Source organism: Myotis brandtii, unplaced genomic scaffold (assembly GCF_000412655.1).
Source record: "Myotis brandtii unplaced genomic scaffold, ASM41265v1 scaffold105, whole genome shotgun sequence".
Lineage (NCBI taxonomy): Eukaryota > Metazoa > Chordata > Mammalia > Chiroptera > Vespertilionidae > Myotis > Myotis brandtii.
The window spans coordinates 2,509,780-2,526,665 of NW_005353538.1; the positions used below are offsets into that span (position 1 = coordinate 2,509,780).

The 16,886-nt window shown below is 48.6% G+C and overlaps 1 protein-coding gene across 1 annotated transcript in view; it reads right to left on the minus strand.

Annotated features, from left to right (window-relative positions):
• The window catches only part of CEP164 (centrosomal protein 164kDa), a 76,511-nt gene that overhangs the window by 59,251 nt on the left and 374 nt on the right, over nucleotides 1–16,886 (minus strand). The window contains exons 2-4 of the mRNA XM_014539275.1: nucleotides 11,084–11,164; nucleotides 8,406–8,507; nucleotides 4,416–4,527 (exon numbers count right to left, since the gene is read on the minus strand). Coding sequence (XP_014394761.1) covers nucleotides 4,416–4,527; nucleotides 8,406–8,487 — 194 coding nt within the window. The 5' untranslated portion in view covers nucleotides 8,488–8,507; nucleotides 11,084–11,164. The remainder of the gene's footprint in view (nucleotides 1–4,415; nucleotides 4,528–8,405; nucleotides 8,508–11,083; nucleotides 11,165–16,886) is intronic.

Genomic DNA, 16,886 nt, shown 5'->3' on the forward strand with positions numbered 1-16,886 from the left:
AGCTCCCTCTATTCCCCCTCACCGCCACCCCCCCCTCATAGCTTGCTGCCCTGCCCCTCCTGTAGCTCTCCTCCACCCGCTTGTAGCTCACTGCCCCACCCTCCTGCTGATCCGTGATCCAGTCGTTATGCATTCGGTTGTTACACTTCACGGCATAACACCATTTGCATATTACATCTTTATTACATAGGATATATATATTTTTTTAATCCTCACCTGAGAATATTTTTCCATTGATTTTTATTTTTTTAGAGAGAGTAGAAGAGAGAGAGACAGAGAGAAACATCAATGTGAGAGAAACACATTGATTAGTTGCCTCCTGCACGAGCCCCGACCAGAGCCTGGGCCAGGGAGGAGCCTGCAAACAAGGTACACGAACTTGACTGGAATCGAACCTGGGATCCTTCGGTCAGCAGGCTCTATCCACTCTATCCACTGAGCTAAACCGGCTAGAGCAAATCATTATATTTTTTAAAAAACAAGTAGATAGGGTGGAGGGAGGCAAAAAGGGAGAAAATGAAAGACATTTGTAATACTGTCAACAATTAAATTAAAATTTTTAAAAAACAGGTAGTTTAAACAATAAATTTAACATAGAAAAAGAAACAAATAGTGAATTAAAAACATGCCAAAGGAAATTATCCAGAATGCAGCATGCAAGATAAAAGTAATCTTTAAAATATGAAACAGATGGGGAGTGGGAGCGGCTGGGGAGAGGTCAATGGGGGGAAAAGGAGATACATGTAATACTGTAGACAATAAAGAATTTACATTAAAAAAACAGACTAGCCATTTTCAGGCTTCATCAAAAAATAAAATATGACACAGAAGAGACACAGAGGATAAAAAGAAAGGTCCAACATACTTCTAGTAAGAGTTCCAGAAAAGTGATATGGTTGAGAATATTCCAAAATTGAAGAGAGGCATGAGTCCTCAGAGTAAGAGAGCACTCCCAATCCTGAACATGGTAATTAAAAATATATCCATACTTAGGTACACTGTAGTGAATCACAGAACACCAAAGTTAAAAACAAAACAATGAAAACAACCAGAGGTTAAAAACATGATTGCCTACAAAGGAACAACAAATTAGACCAAATAAACATGTGTTATTTGAAAAATCAGAAGCCAGAAGATGATGGTGCATAATATTGTCAAAGGGTTGTTCATATTCAACAAACAATTCTATACCCAATGAAACTATCTTTCAAGAGTGACACCAGACAAAAATGCCTGAAGACATAAGAAGATATAAACACACTTAGCATGCTTGATATATATGAAGGACATGTCTAGAACCCTGTATCCAAAAATGAGAGATGACATTTCTATCAAGCACACACAGAAAATTTACATAAATAGGATCACTTACTGAGCCACAAAAGAAATCTCAACTTATAACAAAGACTATAATGAATAAATAAAATTGGAAATCAGTAATAAAATATACCCAAACTCTGTCTACCTCATTCCCTTCAAACTATTATTTTGGAGCAATGATATTTAACAAAATTTCAGAAAATCAAATCAACTAACATATATTTATGTACCAAATAGACTTTATCCCAGGAATGTAAGGTCAGTTGAACATCTGAAAAATCAATCAATATAATAGACCAAAATAGAAAACTCCTATGATCCTATCAATAAAAGGCAGAAAAAAGCATTTTATAAAATCCAATATCCATTTCTGATTTAAACTCTCAGCAAGCTAGGGATAGAGGGAACGTCCTCATCCTGACCAAGGGCACTGACCACAACAAACGCCAACATCACACGCCCGGTGAAAGGCTGCCCGCTTTCCCCAACGAACAAGGCAGAAAGGCCCATTGTCACCGCTTCCACTCAGCTGTACTAGAGGCTCTAGTCAGCACAGTAAGACAAGAAGTAGATATAAAAAGTGTCCAGATTGGAAAGGAAGAAGTAAAAATGTCTTTATTCCCAAAAGACGTGGTCATCTATGTAGAAAATCCCATGGTATCTACAAAAAAGCTATTAGAACTGACATAAGTGAATTTAGTAAGTTTGCAAGATCAATATACAAAAACCAACTTTATTTCTGTATGACAGCAACTTGGAAATTAAAATTTTAAAGATGCCATTTACAGAAACATCAAAAATATGAACTCTTTAGGAATAAATCTAACAAAATGTGGGCAAGAAGTATACTAAAAAACCTATCTTAGTGTTATTAAAGAAAAACTAAATAGACTCAATGGGTTGGAAGACGCAATCTTGTTTTAGATGACAATTCCCCCAAAGTCGATTTACAGATTCAATGCAAACCCAATCAAAATCCTAAAGTGATTTTTTTTTTTTTTACAAAATGGCAAACTGATTCTAAAATTCATATGGAAATGCAAAGAACCTATTATATAACTTTGAAAATGGAGGACAAAGTTGGCATATTTACCCTAAACAATTTCAAGATTTCTAATAAAGCTGCGGTAATCAAGGCAGCATGACAATGGCATAAAGGTAGACAAAGAACTAAATGGAAGACAGCAGACAACTCAGAAACAGACCCATGCAAAACAGTCAATTTGGAAAGAAGTCTAAACATCCTTCAGTACAAGCGGTTAAGTAAATGAGGATTTTTTCATTATGGTCCATCTCTGCGTGGAAAAGCTCGCAGGGGCAAGAGGCTGAGGGGGACTCTCACACTCGGACACAGAAGAGCAGTGTACAGTACAGCACGTACGTCTAAAACACAAAACGTGGGGGGAGTGGGGGCTCTGTCTGTTTTAAAGGTCTGGGAGGAATTCACCAAGTCACTCTTGGGATTGGGAGCAAGGATCAAAGAGGACACATAGACGTTAAGTTTTAGTGACTTTTGTTATTTTTAAAAGTGAGAAACACTTCATATTGTCCTCACAGGACAAGGGAGTGCTACCAACTCTAGCAGGTGTGTGAAGGCAGCTGGCACACAGCTGGCACACAGCTGGCCCTTAAACAGTGTCAGTTTCCTTCCTTCCATCCACCTTTCTTCAACATCGCTGCAGCCATTTATTTATTACATATGTGTACATGAAGGTGCTGTTATAGCTTTTCATTAAAAAAAATATCCAAAAGCAAAACATAGATACATACAAAGTTAAAAAACAGAGAGAAAAAGAAGATAGAAGCTATTAGATAAGGCAAATGCGAATATCAGGGTGGATATTGGAAACAAAACAGAAACCGTTATTCTACAAACACGACCATGAGTCCCCAGCTCCTGGAATACAGTGTGCGGTGCTGAAGGACTAACTACAAGAGAGATGTCAGGAAGCTGGAGAAGTTAAAGGAAAGGCCACTAAAAAGATCCAGAGGATAGGAGCCTGCCAGGTAAGAAGCTAAGGGTTCCGATTCCTCAGCGGAGATGAGCGAGGCTGCCACTGCACTCCTTCTGAAGCACAGCCCACACATTAAACGGATGGATAAGAACAGGACGGCCCTGGCTGGTGTGGCTCAGGGGATAGAGCGTGGTCCTGCGGACTGAAGGGTCCTGGGCTCGATTCCGGCCAAGGGCACATACCCAGGTTGTGGCTCGGCCCGCAGTAGGGGGCATGCAGGAGGCAGCCGATCCATGATTCTCTCTCATCACTGATGTTTCTATCTCTCTCTCCCTCTCTCTTCCTCTCTGAAATCAATAAAAAATATATTAAAAAAAAGAAAAAGAATAGAATGACTAACCCTCACACAAGCCCAGCATCAGCGAGGACCCCTCAGCCACCTGGGGACAGTGCGGGACAAGCGTAGGGCAATCCCGCGCTGCCGCAGGAAGTAAAGGTAGGGCACCCACTTGGGGAGGCAGCCTGGGGGGAGCCCTGTGCACTGCAGGGCAGACGGGACCTGCAGAGCAGAAACAGGTCGGCAGAGAGCGGGGAGGGCGCAGCCTCAAGAGAGCGGCCAGTCTGTTTCCACACCCTCCACCTGCTCCCCCAAGACATCCTGACTGATCTCTGCTCCTCACTATCCAAAGAGCTGCACCCGAAAATATGAACGATCCCGTGAACACGAGCGTGTTCCTGAAGAGACCACTCAAATGTGGGGATGGGCTGCCAAGGGAGGTGAAACCCCTGCCGGCCTGAGCCTCAGCGCAGACCTCGCAGCATTAGCACCCACGTGGACATGCTGACGGGTCTCCACGTCGGTCTGCAAGGAGCAACAGACACGCCGAGTGTACCCACACAACGCTGGACTCAAGGAGCTGACAGGGCCACAGCTCAGAAACGGTTATTCTACAAATGGGACCATCAGGTCAGCCTATGCCCCCGGCCCCTGGCATCAGGCTGCCCAGCGGAGGAGCGGCCCATTGCTTCCCCTGTCCTCGGGGCAGGACAGGCTATGGAAGGCAGCTGGTGAGCGCTGACCTCCAATGCCAGGCTCCTCTGCCTCTGGCGGCACGTCCTGGCCACAGCGTGCAGACTTACCATGGCTTCCACTCCTGAGGCAGTGGGGCCACAATGCCCTCCCGGGCCAGCCACATCAGTTCCGGCTCCTTGATGGGATCAATACCTATCTCTCTGGCAAATTCAAAGATTTCTGCAAGGAGAAGCAGGAGGGTAGAAAAGTAAGAGAGGTGGAGAGGTGGGTGAAAAGAAAAGCAAGTCACAATCACCTGTGAAATAATAAGAAATATATATGCTGGTCTCTGCCCCCAGGTCCTGAAACAGCTTCTAAAACAGCTTCTAAAACCCTTGCAATCTCCCAAGTCCTAGGAGCTCTTCTGCCCAATGAGGAGACTCTGGCTAGACTCTAGTGGCCCTGGATGGGGCTGGTCACCAGAGACCAAGCCATGATTAGAAGCTTGGAACTCTGAGGCTCACCCCCACTCTCCAGAGAGGGGAGAGGGACTGGACATGAGTTCATGGATCATGTCTACATGATGAAGGCTCCATAAAAATCCCCAGCCAGAGCCCCCAGGAACCACCCACGCGCCAGGAAGACAGCACACCCCAACTCCACGGGACAGCGCTCCCGCACTGGGGACCCTCCCAGAGCTCTCCGTGTCTCTCTTCATCCGGCTGTCCACCACACCCTTTATCCTACCCTTTATTATATAACAAACTGCACACATAAGTGTTTCCCTGAGTTCTGTGACCTGTTCTGGCAAGTCATTAAACCTGAGGACAGGGTGGTGGGAACTGTGGTGGGTGTACAGCTGACACACCCACCGAACCGGGGACCCCGGGGGACTTTGGATTAGTGTCTGAGGTCGGGGGCAGTCTTGTGGGACTGAGCCTTGACCTGTGGGGCTGACCCTAACCCCAGGCAGACAGTGTCAGGACTGGACGGAACAGCGGGACATCCCGCTGCCAGGGAGCTGGCTGGGAGGGGAAACCCCACACGTCTGGTGTCGGAAGCATGGAGGTCAGAGGAAAGGAAAAGCAGGGTTTCTCCCCGAACTTTTCCACTCTGCCTTCACTTTCCAATTCCCTTCAGGGAGCAGTATTAGTTCTACATAATAAATATGTGTGATTTTCTTAAGTTACAGTTATAAAGGGTACATCTGAATCCAGCATGCTGTTACCATACTCCAAGAATATAATCTGAAGCCACGTTAAAGGCAAAGAAAATAAGACCAGGACTTCAGTGTGGGCTCAAGAAGAACAGCCAGACCGTCCTGAACGAGGGCAGCCTTCCCAGGACACAAGCTCTCCCAAACCTGCAAAACCTTAATGCAAAAGTCCTCGCCACTCACACAGGCCTGGGCTGAAAAAACCAGCGAATGAGCCCCTTGGAGACCTGACCAATACACGACGGGGTACAAGTAGGTGGCAGGTGCCTTGGGGAGAGGTGCCTTGGGGAGAGGTGTTGCGGGGAGAGGTGTTGCGGGGAGAGGTGCCTTGGGGAGAGGTGCTGCGGGGAGAGGTGTTGCGGGGAGAGGTGCCGCAGGGAGAGGTGCCTCGGGGAGAGGTGCCGCAGGGAGAGGTGCCTCGGGGAGAGATGCTGTGGGGAGAGGTGCTGTAGGGAGAGGTGCTGTGGGGAGAGGTGCTGTAGGGAGAGGTGCTGTGGGGAGAGGTGCTGTAGGGAGAGGTGCTGTGGGGAGAGGTGCTGTAGGGAGAGGTGCTGTGGGGAGAGGTGCTGTAGGGAGAGGTGCTGTGGGGAGAGGTGCTGTAGGGAGAGGTGCTGTGGGGAGAGGTGCTGTAGGGAGAGGTGCTGTGGGGAGAGGTGCTGTAGGGAGAGGTGCTGTGGGGAGAGGTGCTGTAGGGAGAGGTGCTGTGGGGTAGGGAGAAGCACCGCGGGGAGAGGTGCCCCAGAGTCACGGGAGCATAGGCCGGAGCCGAGGCGGCGGGATGATGAGCAGGCAGCCTCTTCCCACTCACTGAGCCTCTCCCGTGAAGGAAGGTGACTCTTCAATTGTGCGTTATGCTGTGAACGCTAACACTTCTGTTGTACTCTTTTGGAATCAAGAATTTAGAGCCCTAGCTGGTGTGGCTCAGCGGGCTGGAGTGACATCCCATGCATCAAGGTGGCAGCTTGATTCCCAGTCAGGGCCCAGGCCTAGGTTGCGGGGTCACTCTGGTCGGATGGTCAGGGCATGTGAAGGAGTCAACCAATCGATGTTTCTCTCTCACAATCAATGTTTCTCTCTCTCTCTCTCTCTCTCCCTCCCTCCCTCCCTCCCTCCTTCCCTCCCTCCTTCCCTCTCTCTCAAAATCAAATTTTAAAAAAATTTTTTTCAAACATTTAGAAATGCTCTCTTGCCAGAGATCTGGAGGAATACAGGAGGCACAGGTACTGAGTTAGGGGCTGTCTCACGGAGAAGAAAAAAAAGGTACATGAGGTAACCACGGAGCACGTCACCAGAGCCCCAGGAAGAACAAATCAATGCTCCAGGGGCATCAGTGCTTGAGCTGATACCGACCCTGGCCAGAGAGGCATCACAACAGGGGTCACCTCGGTGGAGAGTTTGGAGGGTGACATACCTGGGGACTAGGAAACAAAAGAACTTTCTCAAAGGCCCAGCTGGAATGCGGGAGCCAAGGGGCCACTTGAGTCACTGGTTTCACAGCCGGTTTTGAGTGCCTCCTGTGCAGTCACCACGGCATGGACGAGAGGGGACACTGGGCATGGATTCCCAGTTCACTGAGGAGAACTGTGTGACTGCAGAGAAGTCACTTAACCTTTCTGTGACTTGGCTTCTTCAACTTTAAAATGGGAATAATAAAAGTTCCTAACTCATGACTTACTATGAGCAAGTATATAGAGAGTTCTTACTACAGAGAATAGCGCATAGTAGAATTTTGTTTTCATCAATATTAATATTATTGTTGTTGTTTAAAGAAAAACACGGCTTTAGTTTGTTCTTAAGAAATTGGGTTTCCCTGGCCTCAGCACACACTGCATTTCATAATATCCCCTACTGTATTTTCATTTAAAACTAAGCACTGGTCTAATCCAAGGTTGGCACACTTTTTCTGTAAAGGGTCAGACGGTGAATATTTTAGGCTTGTGGGTCACATGCTTTCTGTCACAACTTCTCAACAATGCCCTTGCAGCATGAAAGCAGCCACAGATTATAAATGGACAAGCAACAGGCCCAGCCAGCATGGCTCAGTGGTTAAGCATCGACCTATGAACCAGGAGGTCATGGTTCAGTTCCTGGTCAGGGCATGATCCCCAGTACGGGGTGTGCAGAAAGTGCAGGAAGCAGCCGATCAAAGATTCTCTCTCATCATTGATATTTCTTTTTTTTTAAAGGAGATTTTTTGTGTTTTTTGTTTTTTTGTTTTATTGATTTCAGAGAGGAAAGGAAAGGGAGAAAGAGACAGAAACATCAATGATAAGAGAGAATCACTTACTGGCTGTCTCCTGCACGCCCCACACTGGGGACCGAGCCCGCAACTAGGGCATATGCCCTGACCGGGAATCAAACTTTGATATCCTAGTTCATAGGTCGACGCTCAACACTGAGCCAGGCCAGTCGTGCTCATCATTGATTTTCTCTCCCCGCCTCTCTCTCTCTCTCTTTCTCCCTCTCCCTCTCTCTCTCTCTCTTTCTCCCTCTCCCTCTCTCTCTCTCTCTTTCTCCCTCTCCCTCTCTCTCCCTCTCTCTCCCTCTCCCTCCCTCTCCCTCCCTCTCCCTCTGGTTTCACAGCCGGTTTTGAGTGCCTCCTGTGCAGTCACCATGGGCATGGATGAGAGGGGACACTGGGCATGGATTCCCAGTTCACTGAGTAGAACTGTGTGACTCTCTCTAAAATCAATAAAAATATCTTTAAATTAAAAAAAAAAAATTTTAAAAAGCAAGCAACAGACCAGATTAGGCCCATGGGCTATAGTTTGCCAACCCTATTCTAAGCCAAACAGACTGAGCAGCCCTGTGCATATACCATCTTTGCCTCAGAAGAATGACATTAAGTCAGAGCTGACTCCTGCCCTGGAAGAACTATTGCAGCACATGCCAGGCCTCTTACCTTGCTCACTGGGGATGTAGGTCTCATCATAGTCTTCCTCCAGGACCAGCTGGTCTCCTATGCGGATGGGTCTTCCAGCCATGGCTGGTCTGGGCTCCAGGCCTAGACCCCAGAGACCCCCGCAAAGAGAGAATGAGTGCCCAGCTTAGATGAGACCGTCAGAGCTGCGTCATGGGGCCCCTAGGTCCAACCAGACCCTGCAAGCCAACCGCGCTGGGAATGTGCCAGACGCTGGGCGAACCCGGGCCTCCCGGCTCTGTGCCCGGGAAAGTTTCCTGAGACACATCTCCCCCAGGCTTGCTGAACCCTCGGTGACCACAAAAGATCTGAGAACCAACTCAAGAGGTTGGCTTCCTACCCCTCAAATGGAGAAAGAACGAATAGCACAGTAGCCCCGGCTGGAAAACCCTAGTGATCAAAATAACCAACAGCACACACACACACCCGCCAGTACCAGCAACCCCCCATGGTCACACCGTCTCAACAAGGTCCCTGTTTACACCCAACAGTGCCTCGGGGAGCTCACCCTCTAGTGAAGGTAGCGCACTCAACCTCAATAGCAGTGCCCGGCGGAGGGAAAGCACGCCTGCTCTGAGCACTGGAGAGGAGAGTGGAGAGCTAGCTATGCCAGGCGCGGGAGCACCACGCGCAGACTGGTTCTGGTGCGGCGGGGGCAGAGGTGGAAAGCTGGGTAGACCGTGTATAAGAGCCTTGACTCTGCCCCGTAGCAAAGGGGGCAGGGTCCCTGCGGGCTTCAGTGACAGAAAGTGACACGGTGGCCTTTCTTTAGGATGACAGCCCCGGCAGGAGTGGCAGGGCTGGATTAGAGAAAGAAGACTGGGCTCCAGAAACCACTGAGGCGCTGCCATCCAGGTGAGAGGCCTGAACGAGGGCAGAAGCAGTGGGAATGGAGAGGAAGGAACAGATGTGAGGGCTGCGTGGATGTTAGCAGGACTAGGATGAGAGGAAAGAGGGGGAAAGGAGTCCAACGGGAATCCACGGTTTCTAGCTTTGGGGGCAGGACGGTGCCAAATTCTCCAACGGACAAGCTGGTGCCATTCTGGAACTGCTCCTTTCCCGTCCCTGTAACCACCTCAGGACCCCACGGCCAGGCCATCCTCCCGGACGGCAGCACCTACGCTGACGCCCAATAACAGAGACAAGCCGCCCTGTAGAGAAGTTGCCACAGCCCTGACTGTGTCCCCCACCGAGGAGGCGCCAGCCACAGCTGCAACCAACAGCAGTCTGAGGAGCAGGTCCTGACCTCTCCAGCGGCTGCCACTGTCCCAGAGGAGTGAGCAGGACACCCCTGGGAGCAGGAAAAGCTGTGCGCACGGGGCTGGGAGCAGCCTGCACCGCATGCCATGCCAGGAAACGGCCAGGCCTGGTCCTTCTGAATCTGCTCCAAGATTCCCAGAGAGGGACCCTGATCCACGGCATGGGATCCATGAGGGGCCATTGCCAAGGCCCCCTCTGCAGCCTGACGGCTGAGGGATGGACAAGAGAGGTGTCTGGCCTCAGGACGCACAGGGAGCAGGCTCTGCCACCTCTCGCTCCCAGGGCACCACGGAGCAGCATGGCAGGAAGGCAGGCTGATGAAGCAGCATCTTCTCCCTCCGCAGGCATGGGCCCCGCGGGAATCTGGCCTCTGCCACAGGAGCCCAAGGACGCCTTGTGGACCTAGCGCTCCAGACTCGACACACACGGACTCTGCAAAGGCAGAGCCAGAAAGACCAAGAGCAGCGCACATGGCCACTGTCTGGGGCTTATCTAATCCTCGGGGTTGGGAGGAGAGGGAGAGGGAAGATCTCTGGGAGGGAGGAACCAAGGGCGGCCTGAACATCAGGCTGAGAATTAGTCACTCCAGCAGGCGGTGATCTATACAGGCCTTGTGTCAGCTACTCAGAGAAATCCTGCATCTGAGAAATGGTACCCACCCCTGGACACATCCCACCTCTAGAAAGCACAGCAGATGCAATCTGTCCTTGTAGTGAAGTGCCTAATTAGCTATGGACATAGTTATCCACGTTAAGCTATTTAAAGGTCAGAAAGGTCCTGGAAATCTGAACTCATGGATCACTTAACTGTCAAACGAACCTGCCAGAAAATTTTTTAAAAAGTGTGGGTTATATTCTACCTTCTTTCCTCACTTTGCCTAGCTCCAGAAAAGAGTGGGCAGGGACAGGGCCAAAAGAGCAGGAACTATCGGATTGAGGGAGGTGGCAGGAGAGAAACCATATTTATTTAATGGCTACCAGAGACCATTTACTCATTCGAGCACTATGCAGGGAGCTGCGTTTACTTATGGCTGTGCACTAGAGATGTAATGGTGAGAAAAGCCGTTCTGCTGCTGCTTCCCTTGTCTATGGCCTCAAGAAGGAGGATGACAAACATCCCAAAGTCACAGATAAATGTACAATTATAAACGAGATCGAGCTTTGGAAGAAATGAACCTGACGTTAGCCTATGCTGAGGACTGAAGGTACGTATTCACTGGACAGAGTGGAAAAGGTGTTCCCACAGAACCAGCAGCGCGTGCAAAGGCCCTGCAACAGGAAACACACCAAGCAAGAAGCATTGTGGCTGCCAACGCTGCTGGGGACATGAGTGGAAGCCATGCCATGCCGAGAATTTGGCCTTCATAATAAGAAAGCCAGGAAACGTTTTTTTAGATATACCTTTTGAAAAGATCACTCTGGCAGCCACTGGAAATGCAGACTGGAATGGAGGCCAGATCAGAAGGGAGAAAATCCAAGTGGCTGCAGAGAGATTAACAAGAAACGGTGAGCTAGTGTAGGTGAGAGATCATGATAACCTGGACTCCAGGGGTAACAGGGAAGATGAGAGGTCTAAGATAGCAGCCTGAGATCTGCTACTGCAAGTACATGGCACATGTCCTAACATTTCCTTCCAAGTCTGAGACTGTCCATCACAGCAGCCTACATGACTTCAGAACCATCAGTAATGTACTCCTGTAGCACTTAGCAACAGGTCAGATGAAATGTGATGAGATCTACTTGCCACCAGGCCCGAGACCCTCTATGGGCCATAACAATCGCAGGGGAGGGGTCATCCAATTGCACTCATCCATCTCCTGCCAATCCTAGAATCTAGAAAAAAAAAAGTGGCTCATGTACCTCCTCCAGGCAGCCCTCCCTGGCTAACCTCAGCTACTCCCATGAACACATAACCTCCTCAGCAGTAAGGACAGTTTTCATGTGTTCATAGGCATATTACTCCTAATATTACTTTGTTCATGGGAATATGTTCCCCTCCCTGTTAACCACAAACTTATGAGAGCCATGCCTCCTCCCTCCTCTGCATTTTCTGACCAAGCCCAAAATAAGGTATATAAACTGTAGGAGCTCTGTCTGCTATAAACCACTAACATAGAGCCAAGGAATCTCAGAGTCAAAAAACATGTAAGACCTTTGGTCTAACTACTCCTCCCATGCCAAAATCTTCCTCTCTATGCTGTAAGTGACAGACAGCACAGTGGTCCAAGGACCGGCTTCAGGGCCAGAAACTCCCGAATTCAGCTCTCTCCTTACCGGCTGTATGACCTTAGGCAAATTAGGCAAGGCCCTTCACCTCCTGTGTATAATGGAAACTCATGATAATCTACATCAAAAGGTTGAGGATGAAATGAGATACTTCTTATAAAATATTAGGAGTAATATGCCTCTAGTATGCATATAAGATCTTTGGTTAATCTCTTCCCACCCTCCCCCCACCCCATTCCCTCTGAGATTCATCAGTCTGTTCCATGTTTCCATGCCTGTGCATTGAGCATCTGCCCCCTGGTGGTCAGAGCGTGTCATAGCTACCAGCGGAACAGTCATTTAGGCTTTTATATATAGAGAAGACTAGAGGCCCAGTGTACAGATTCGTGCACTGGTGGGATCACTCAGCCTGGCCTGCGGGGATCGAGCCAAAACTGGCAGTCCAACATCCCCTGAGGGGTCCTGGATTGCAAGAGGGTGCAAGCCAGGCCAAGGGACCCCACTGGTGCACGATCGGGGCTGGGGAGGGACCGCGGGAGGGCTCCAGGGCGAGTCCGGCCCGTCTCGCCCAGTCCTGATTGGCCGGACCCCAGCAGCAAGCTAATCTACCAGTTGGAGCGTCTGCCCGCTGGTGGTCAGTGCGCGTCATAGCAACTGGTCGAACGGTTGAACGAACAGTTGGACACTTAGCATATTAGGCTTTTATTATAGTATATAGGACTAGAGGCCCAGTGCACAAATTCGTGCACAGGTGGGGTCCAGCCAGCCCACCCTGATCAGGGCCAATCAGGCTGGGCTGCCTGGGGGGAGGGACCATGGGCGGTTGGCCAGCCGGCCCTGCCCCCTGCTTGAATTCCCGGTCGAGGGGACAATTTGCATATTAGCTTTTTATTATATAGGATTAACTATGAAAAGGTCTTGCCCATATTAAGCCAAAAATCACTTCCTAAGAAGTTTCCTCTCATTTGCCTGTTCTGCCCTTTGGACCTAGAGAGCACCCCAGGCTTCTCTACTCTAAACTAAGCCTCCATTCATTGCACATATACCCACCACCCCTGGGCATCGGTTACCTTCCTAATGCTGTTGATTTGTCAGCATGGCCAACAGTTTGTACATCTGAACACTAACAAAGCACCCACACGCGCACGCGCACCCACACGCGCGCGCACACACACGCACACGCGCACCCACACGCACATGCACGATTACAGTTCCTGCATATTTATTCCTTCCGACCTGCTTGCACAATTTTAAAGAAAGTTCACCACAGGGGGGAGTAAATTACTGGAGAAGGCTTTGGGGAGAAGCAGAAGACACAGAGTTGATTATGTAGTGGCAATGAGAACAGGCCTTAGAACATTCTTGGATTTAATCTCAGCTCTACCACTTACCACCTGGCAAGTTGCCTCAGTTTCCTCATCTGTAAAATGGGGATAATAACAATATCTATCTCAAAGGGTTGAGAGAGATATGATTCACTACATATAAAATACTTAAAATATATTAAGATCTCAGTAATTGTCAGTTGTTGTTGTTATTACAATTCACTTCTTTAAAATTTTTTTTATTGTTGAAAGTATTACAAATATCCCTCTTTTCCCCCCCACTGACCCCTCCTCCCCGCTCTCGTCCCCACCCCAGGCCTTCACAGCATTAATGTCTATGTTCATGGGTTATGCATATATGCATATAATATCTTTGGTTAATCTCTTCCTGCCCTCCCCCTTCCCTCTGAGATTCGTTAGTCCATTGCATGCTTCCATGTCTCTGGATCTATTTTGTACAATTCACATTCCTAAAGGCCTTATTTCACATTGTTCCAGAAGACAAACCCAGTACGAGGGAGTATCAATTAAGACCATTTAGCCCTAGCCAGTTTGGCTTAGTGGATAGAGCAGTGATGGCAAACCTATGACACGCATGCCAGAGGTGACACGCGAACTCATTTTTTTGGTTGATTTTTGTTAAATAGCATTTAAATATATAAAATAAATATCAAAAATATACATCTTTGTTTTACTATGGTTGCAAATATCAAAAAATTTCTATATGTGACACGGCACCAGAGTTAAGTTAGGGTTTTTCAAAATGCTGACATGCCGAGCTCAAAAGGTTCGCCATCACTGGGATAGAGTGTCAGCCTGTGGACCAAAGGGTCCCAGGTTCCATTCCAGTCAAGGGCACATACCTCGGTTATAGGCTCCTCCCCAGCCTGGGCCCTGGTCGGGGCACGTGCAGGAGGCAACCAATCGATGTGTTTCTCTCACATCAGTGTTTCTCTCTGTCTTTCCCTCTCTCTCCCTAAGAACCAATGGAAAGTATCCTCGGGTGAGGATTAACAACAACAAAAAAAGACCATTCAGACATTCAATAACCAGCTACTGAACACCAGCCTGGGTCAAGCACCGTGCTCACTGTCAGGGCTACCAACCTGGTTACACATGATCATATAAAATGTTAAGCACATTAAGGGACGTAACAAAATACAATGGGACACAAAAGGGCAACTAAGCTTACTCTGGAGATGAGGCCGGTGGAAGTGGTGGTTGAAGGACAAGCGGCAGCTCCCCAGGAGAGGGAGCAGGGGAATGTATGGCAGCAGCAGCAGCGTGCACAACGGCAGGGCAGGAAAGAACACGGGATGCAGAGAATTCATTGTGACAACAAAAGTTTACAATCACTGAACTCTGCCTACATTCCAAGAACTGTGCTAATGCTTACATACATCATCTCACCTTATCCTCTCAGCTAGGAAGAGAGAATTTCCCCATTTTTCAAATAAGGAAACTGAGTCTCAGAGCAAGGTTGAAATGAGTGGTTCCCAATGGGGCACATGACCCACAGGGGGGCAATTTGATCGTTAAGGGGAGCAATTCGAGAATGAGTTATTAACGGTGAATTTTTTGCATTTCTTATGGTTCTACGGGCCTCATATACAGTCTTATTAATATACTGTGACATATTTATGCATTTTAGTTCTCTATTATGTTTTGAAACTTTATTTGCTATTTTTTGTCACTTCATATTATTTTCTTAACAATTTCTTAGTGATTTCTTCCTCAGGACTTCAACTGTCCTTTCGTTCTTTGATTTTTCTCTTTCATGGAGGTCATGTTCTTTGGAAGCTTGTTTAGGCCAAGTTAATGGCCTTTTAGGCTTCCTCCACATGAATAGGAGTTCACTTTTTGAATAAGAATTATATGTCATGGAGGGACATCAGGATTTTAGAGATGCTTAGGTGGGGCATGGCCAAAACCAAGTTGGGAACCACTGGTTTAAATAAAACACAATTTGTCCAAGGGGGCACAGCTAGTAAAAGGCACAGCAAAACATGTGCACACCCACATGCACGTGATTCCAAAGCCTGAGCCCAAACCACTGTCATGACCAGAGCGCAAGGGACGGTGGGAGGAAGGGGCACACGGTAAAGGTCTGTGTCCTGTGCCTGAGGAGGAGTGGTCACGGGATGTCACACAGGGCGGCTGTGTAGTAAGCACTGATTCGAGGAGGGCAAGGACAGAGGCCGAGGGTCCACGGAGGAAGTGATCCTGAAAGCACAGGCAAGAAACTGTGAACTCAAGTGGTGGCTGTGAGAACAGGAGGGAAGGGCCAGATTCCATGGATATTAGGAGAATAACTGGGCTTGGCGTCTACACCAAGTGAGGGAGAGCGAGGTGGGAAGTCAGAGCACTTAAGCCAGTATCCTGTTGACGGTTCTCTTGTCATTTCTGCACCTTGCCAACAGCGCACCTAGCATACCAGCTAGAAGAGAGGAAATTCCCAGCAAGTGTCTGCTGCAAGCATTAGAGGAATTCCAGGTGCAACTGGGCCTCGTGAATGGTGACGTCCTTCACCGAGACAGGAAGAACACGAGGAACAGATCTGAGCTCAGGAAAGAGGCTTGGTTGGAGCCATAGTTAGTGGGAATCACCATTAAAAAATGGTAACCAGGAGAAAAAAATGGCGACCAGCAGGAAGGTAGGGAGGGAGAGAGTGTGAGAGTGCAAGGAAGTGATAGAGGAGTGTGTGGACGTGAGTGGTGTGTGTGTATGAGCTAGGGACAGCTAGATTCTGCAGGTCTTCTAAGGGGCTGCTAAACCGGGCAGTCTTAGGCGGCGGAGTCCAGCTCCCGGCGCGGACACTCCTAGGCGGCCAGCCCAGGCACAGCGACCACGCCATCTTGGGAAACAGAGCTGCTTGAGACTAGGATCCTGGCCTCAGCACCACCCAGTCTGATCTCAGACGCATACCAGGACCCTGCAGCCACTGGGGACAGAGACCTGCGACCTCCTTCACCGACAGGAAGAACACGAGGAACAGATCTGAGCTCAGGAAAGAGGCTTGGTTGGAGCCATAGTTAGTGGGAATCACCATTAAAAAATGGTAACCAACCTCTGGGTGAAGTCACCCAGAGCTGCCTGTGGTGGGTAGAATGGAGGGGCTGCAAAGGCAACTGAGGAAGGCTGTGTCAGAAAAACCAGGAGAGCCCCCAGTCCTAGGAAAGGTTGCCGGTTCGTTGCAGGGTCGATTCCCAGTCAGGGCACATACCTGGGTTGCAGGGTCAATCCTGGGAGGCAACCAATTGATGTCTCTTTCTCTTTCTTTCTCTCTCTCTTTCTTTCTTTCTTTTTCTTTCTCTCTCTCTCTCTCTCTCTCTCTTTCTCTCTAATCAATATTTGTCTCTCTTCCTCCCCTTCTCTCTCTCTCTCTCTCTCTCTCTCTCTCTCTCAAATCCATAAAAACATATCCTGGGATGAGGATTAAAGGAAAAAATCAGGAGAGGAATCTTAGAAGCCAAGTGAGGACAGTAGGAGAAGGCAGATCTTTTCAAATCAATGCAAGGAAAGTTAAAAAAAAAAAAGAAAACCAAAAGTTTTCTAACTTCCCAGCTGCCGCAAAGCGGGAAAGGGCCTGGCTAGCCCTGGAGTCGCCCTGAGGAAGCTGTCCCACAGGAGAGGCACCCACGCCAGGCCCGCGG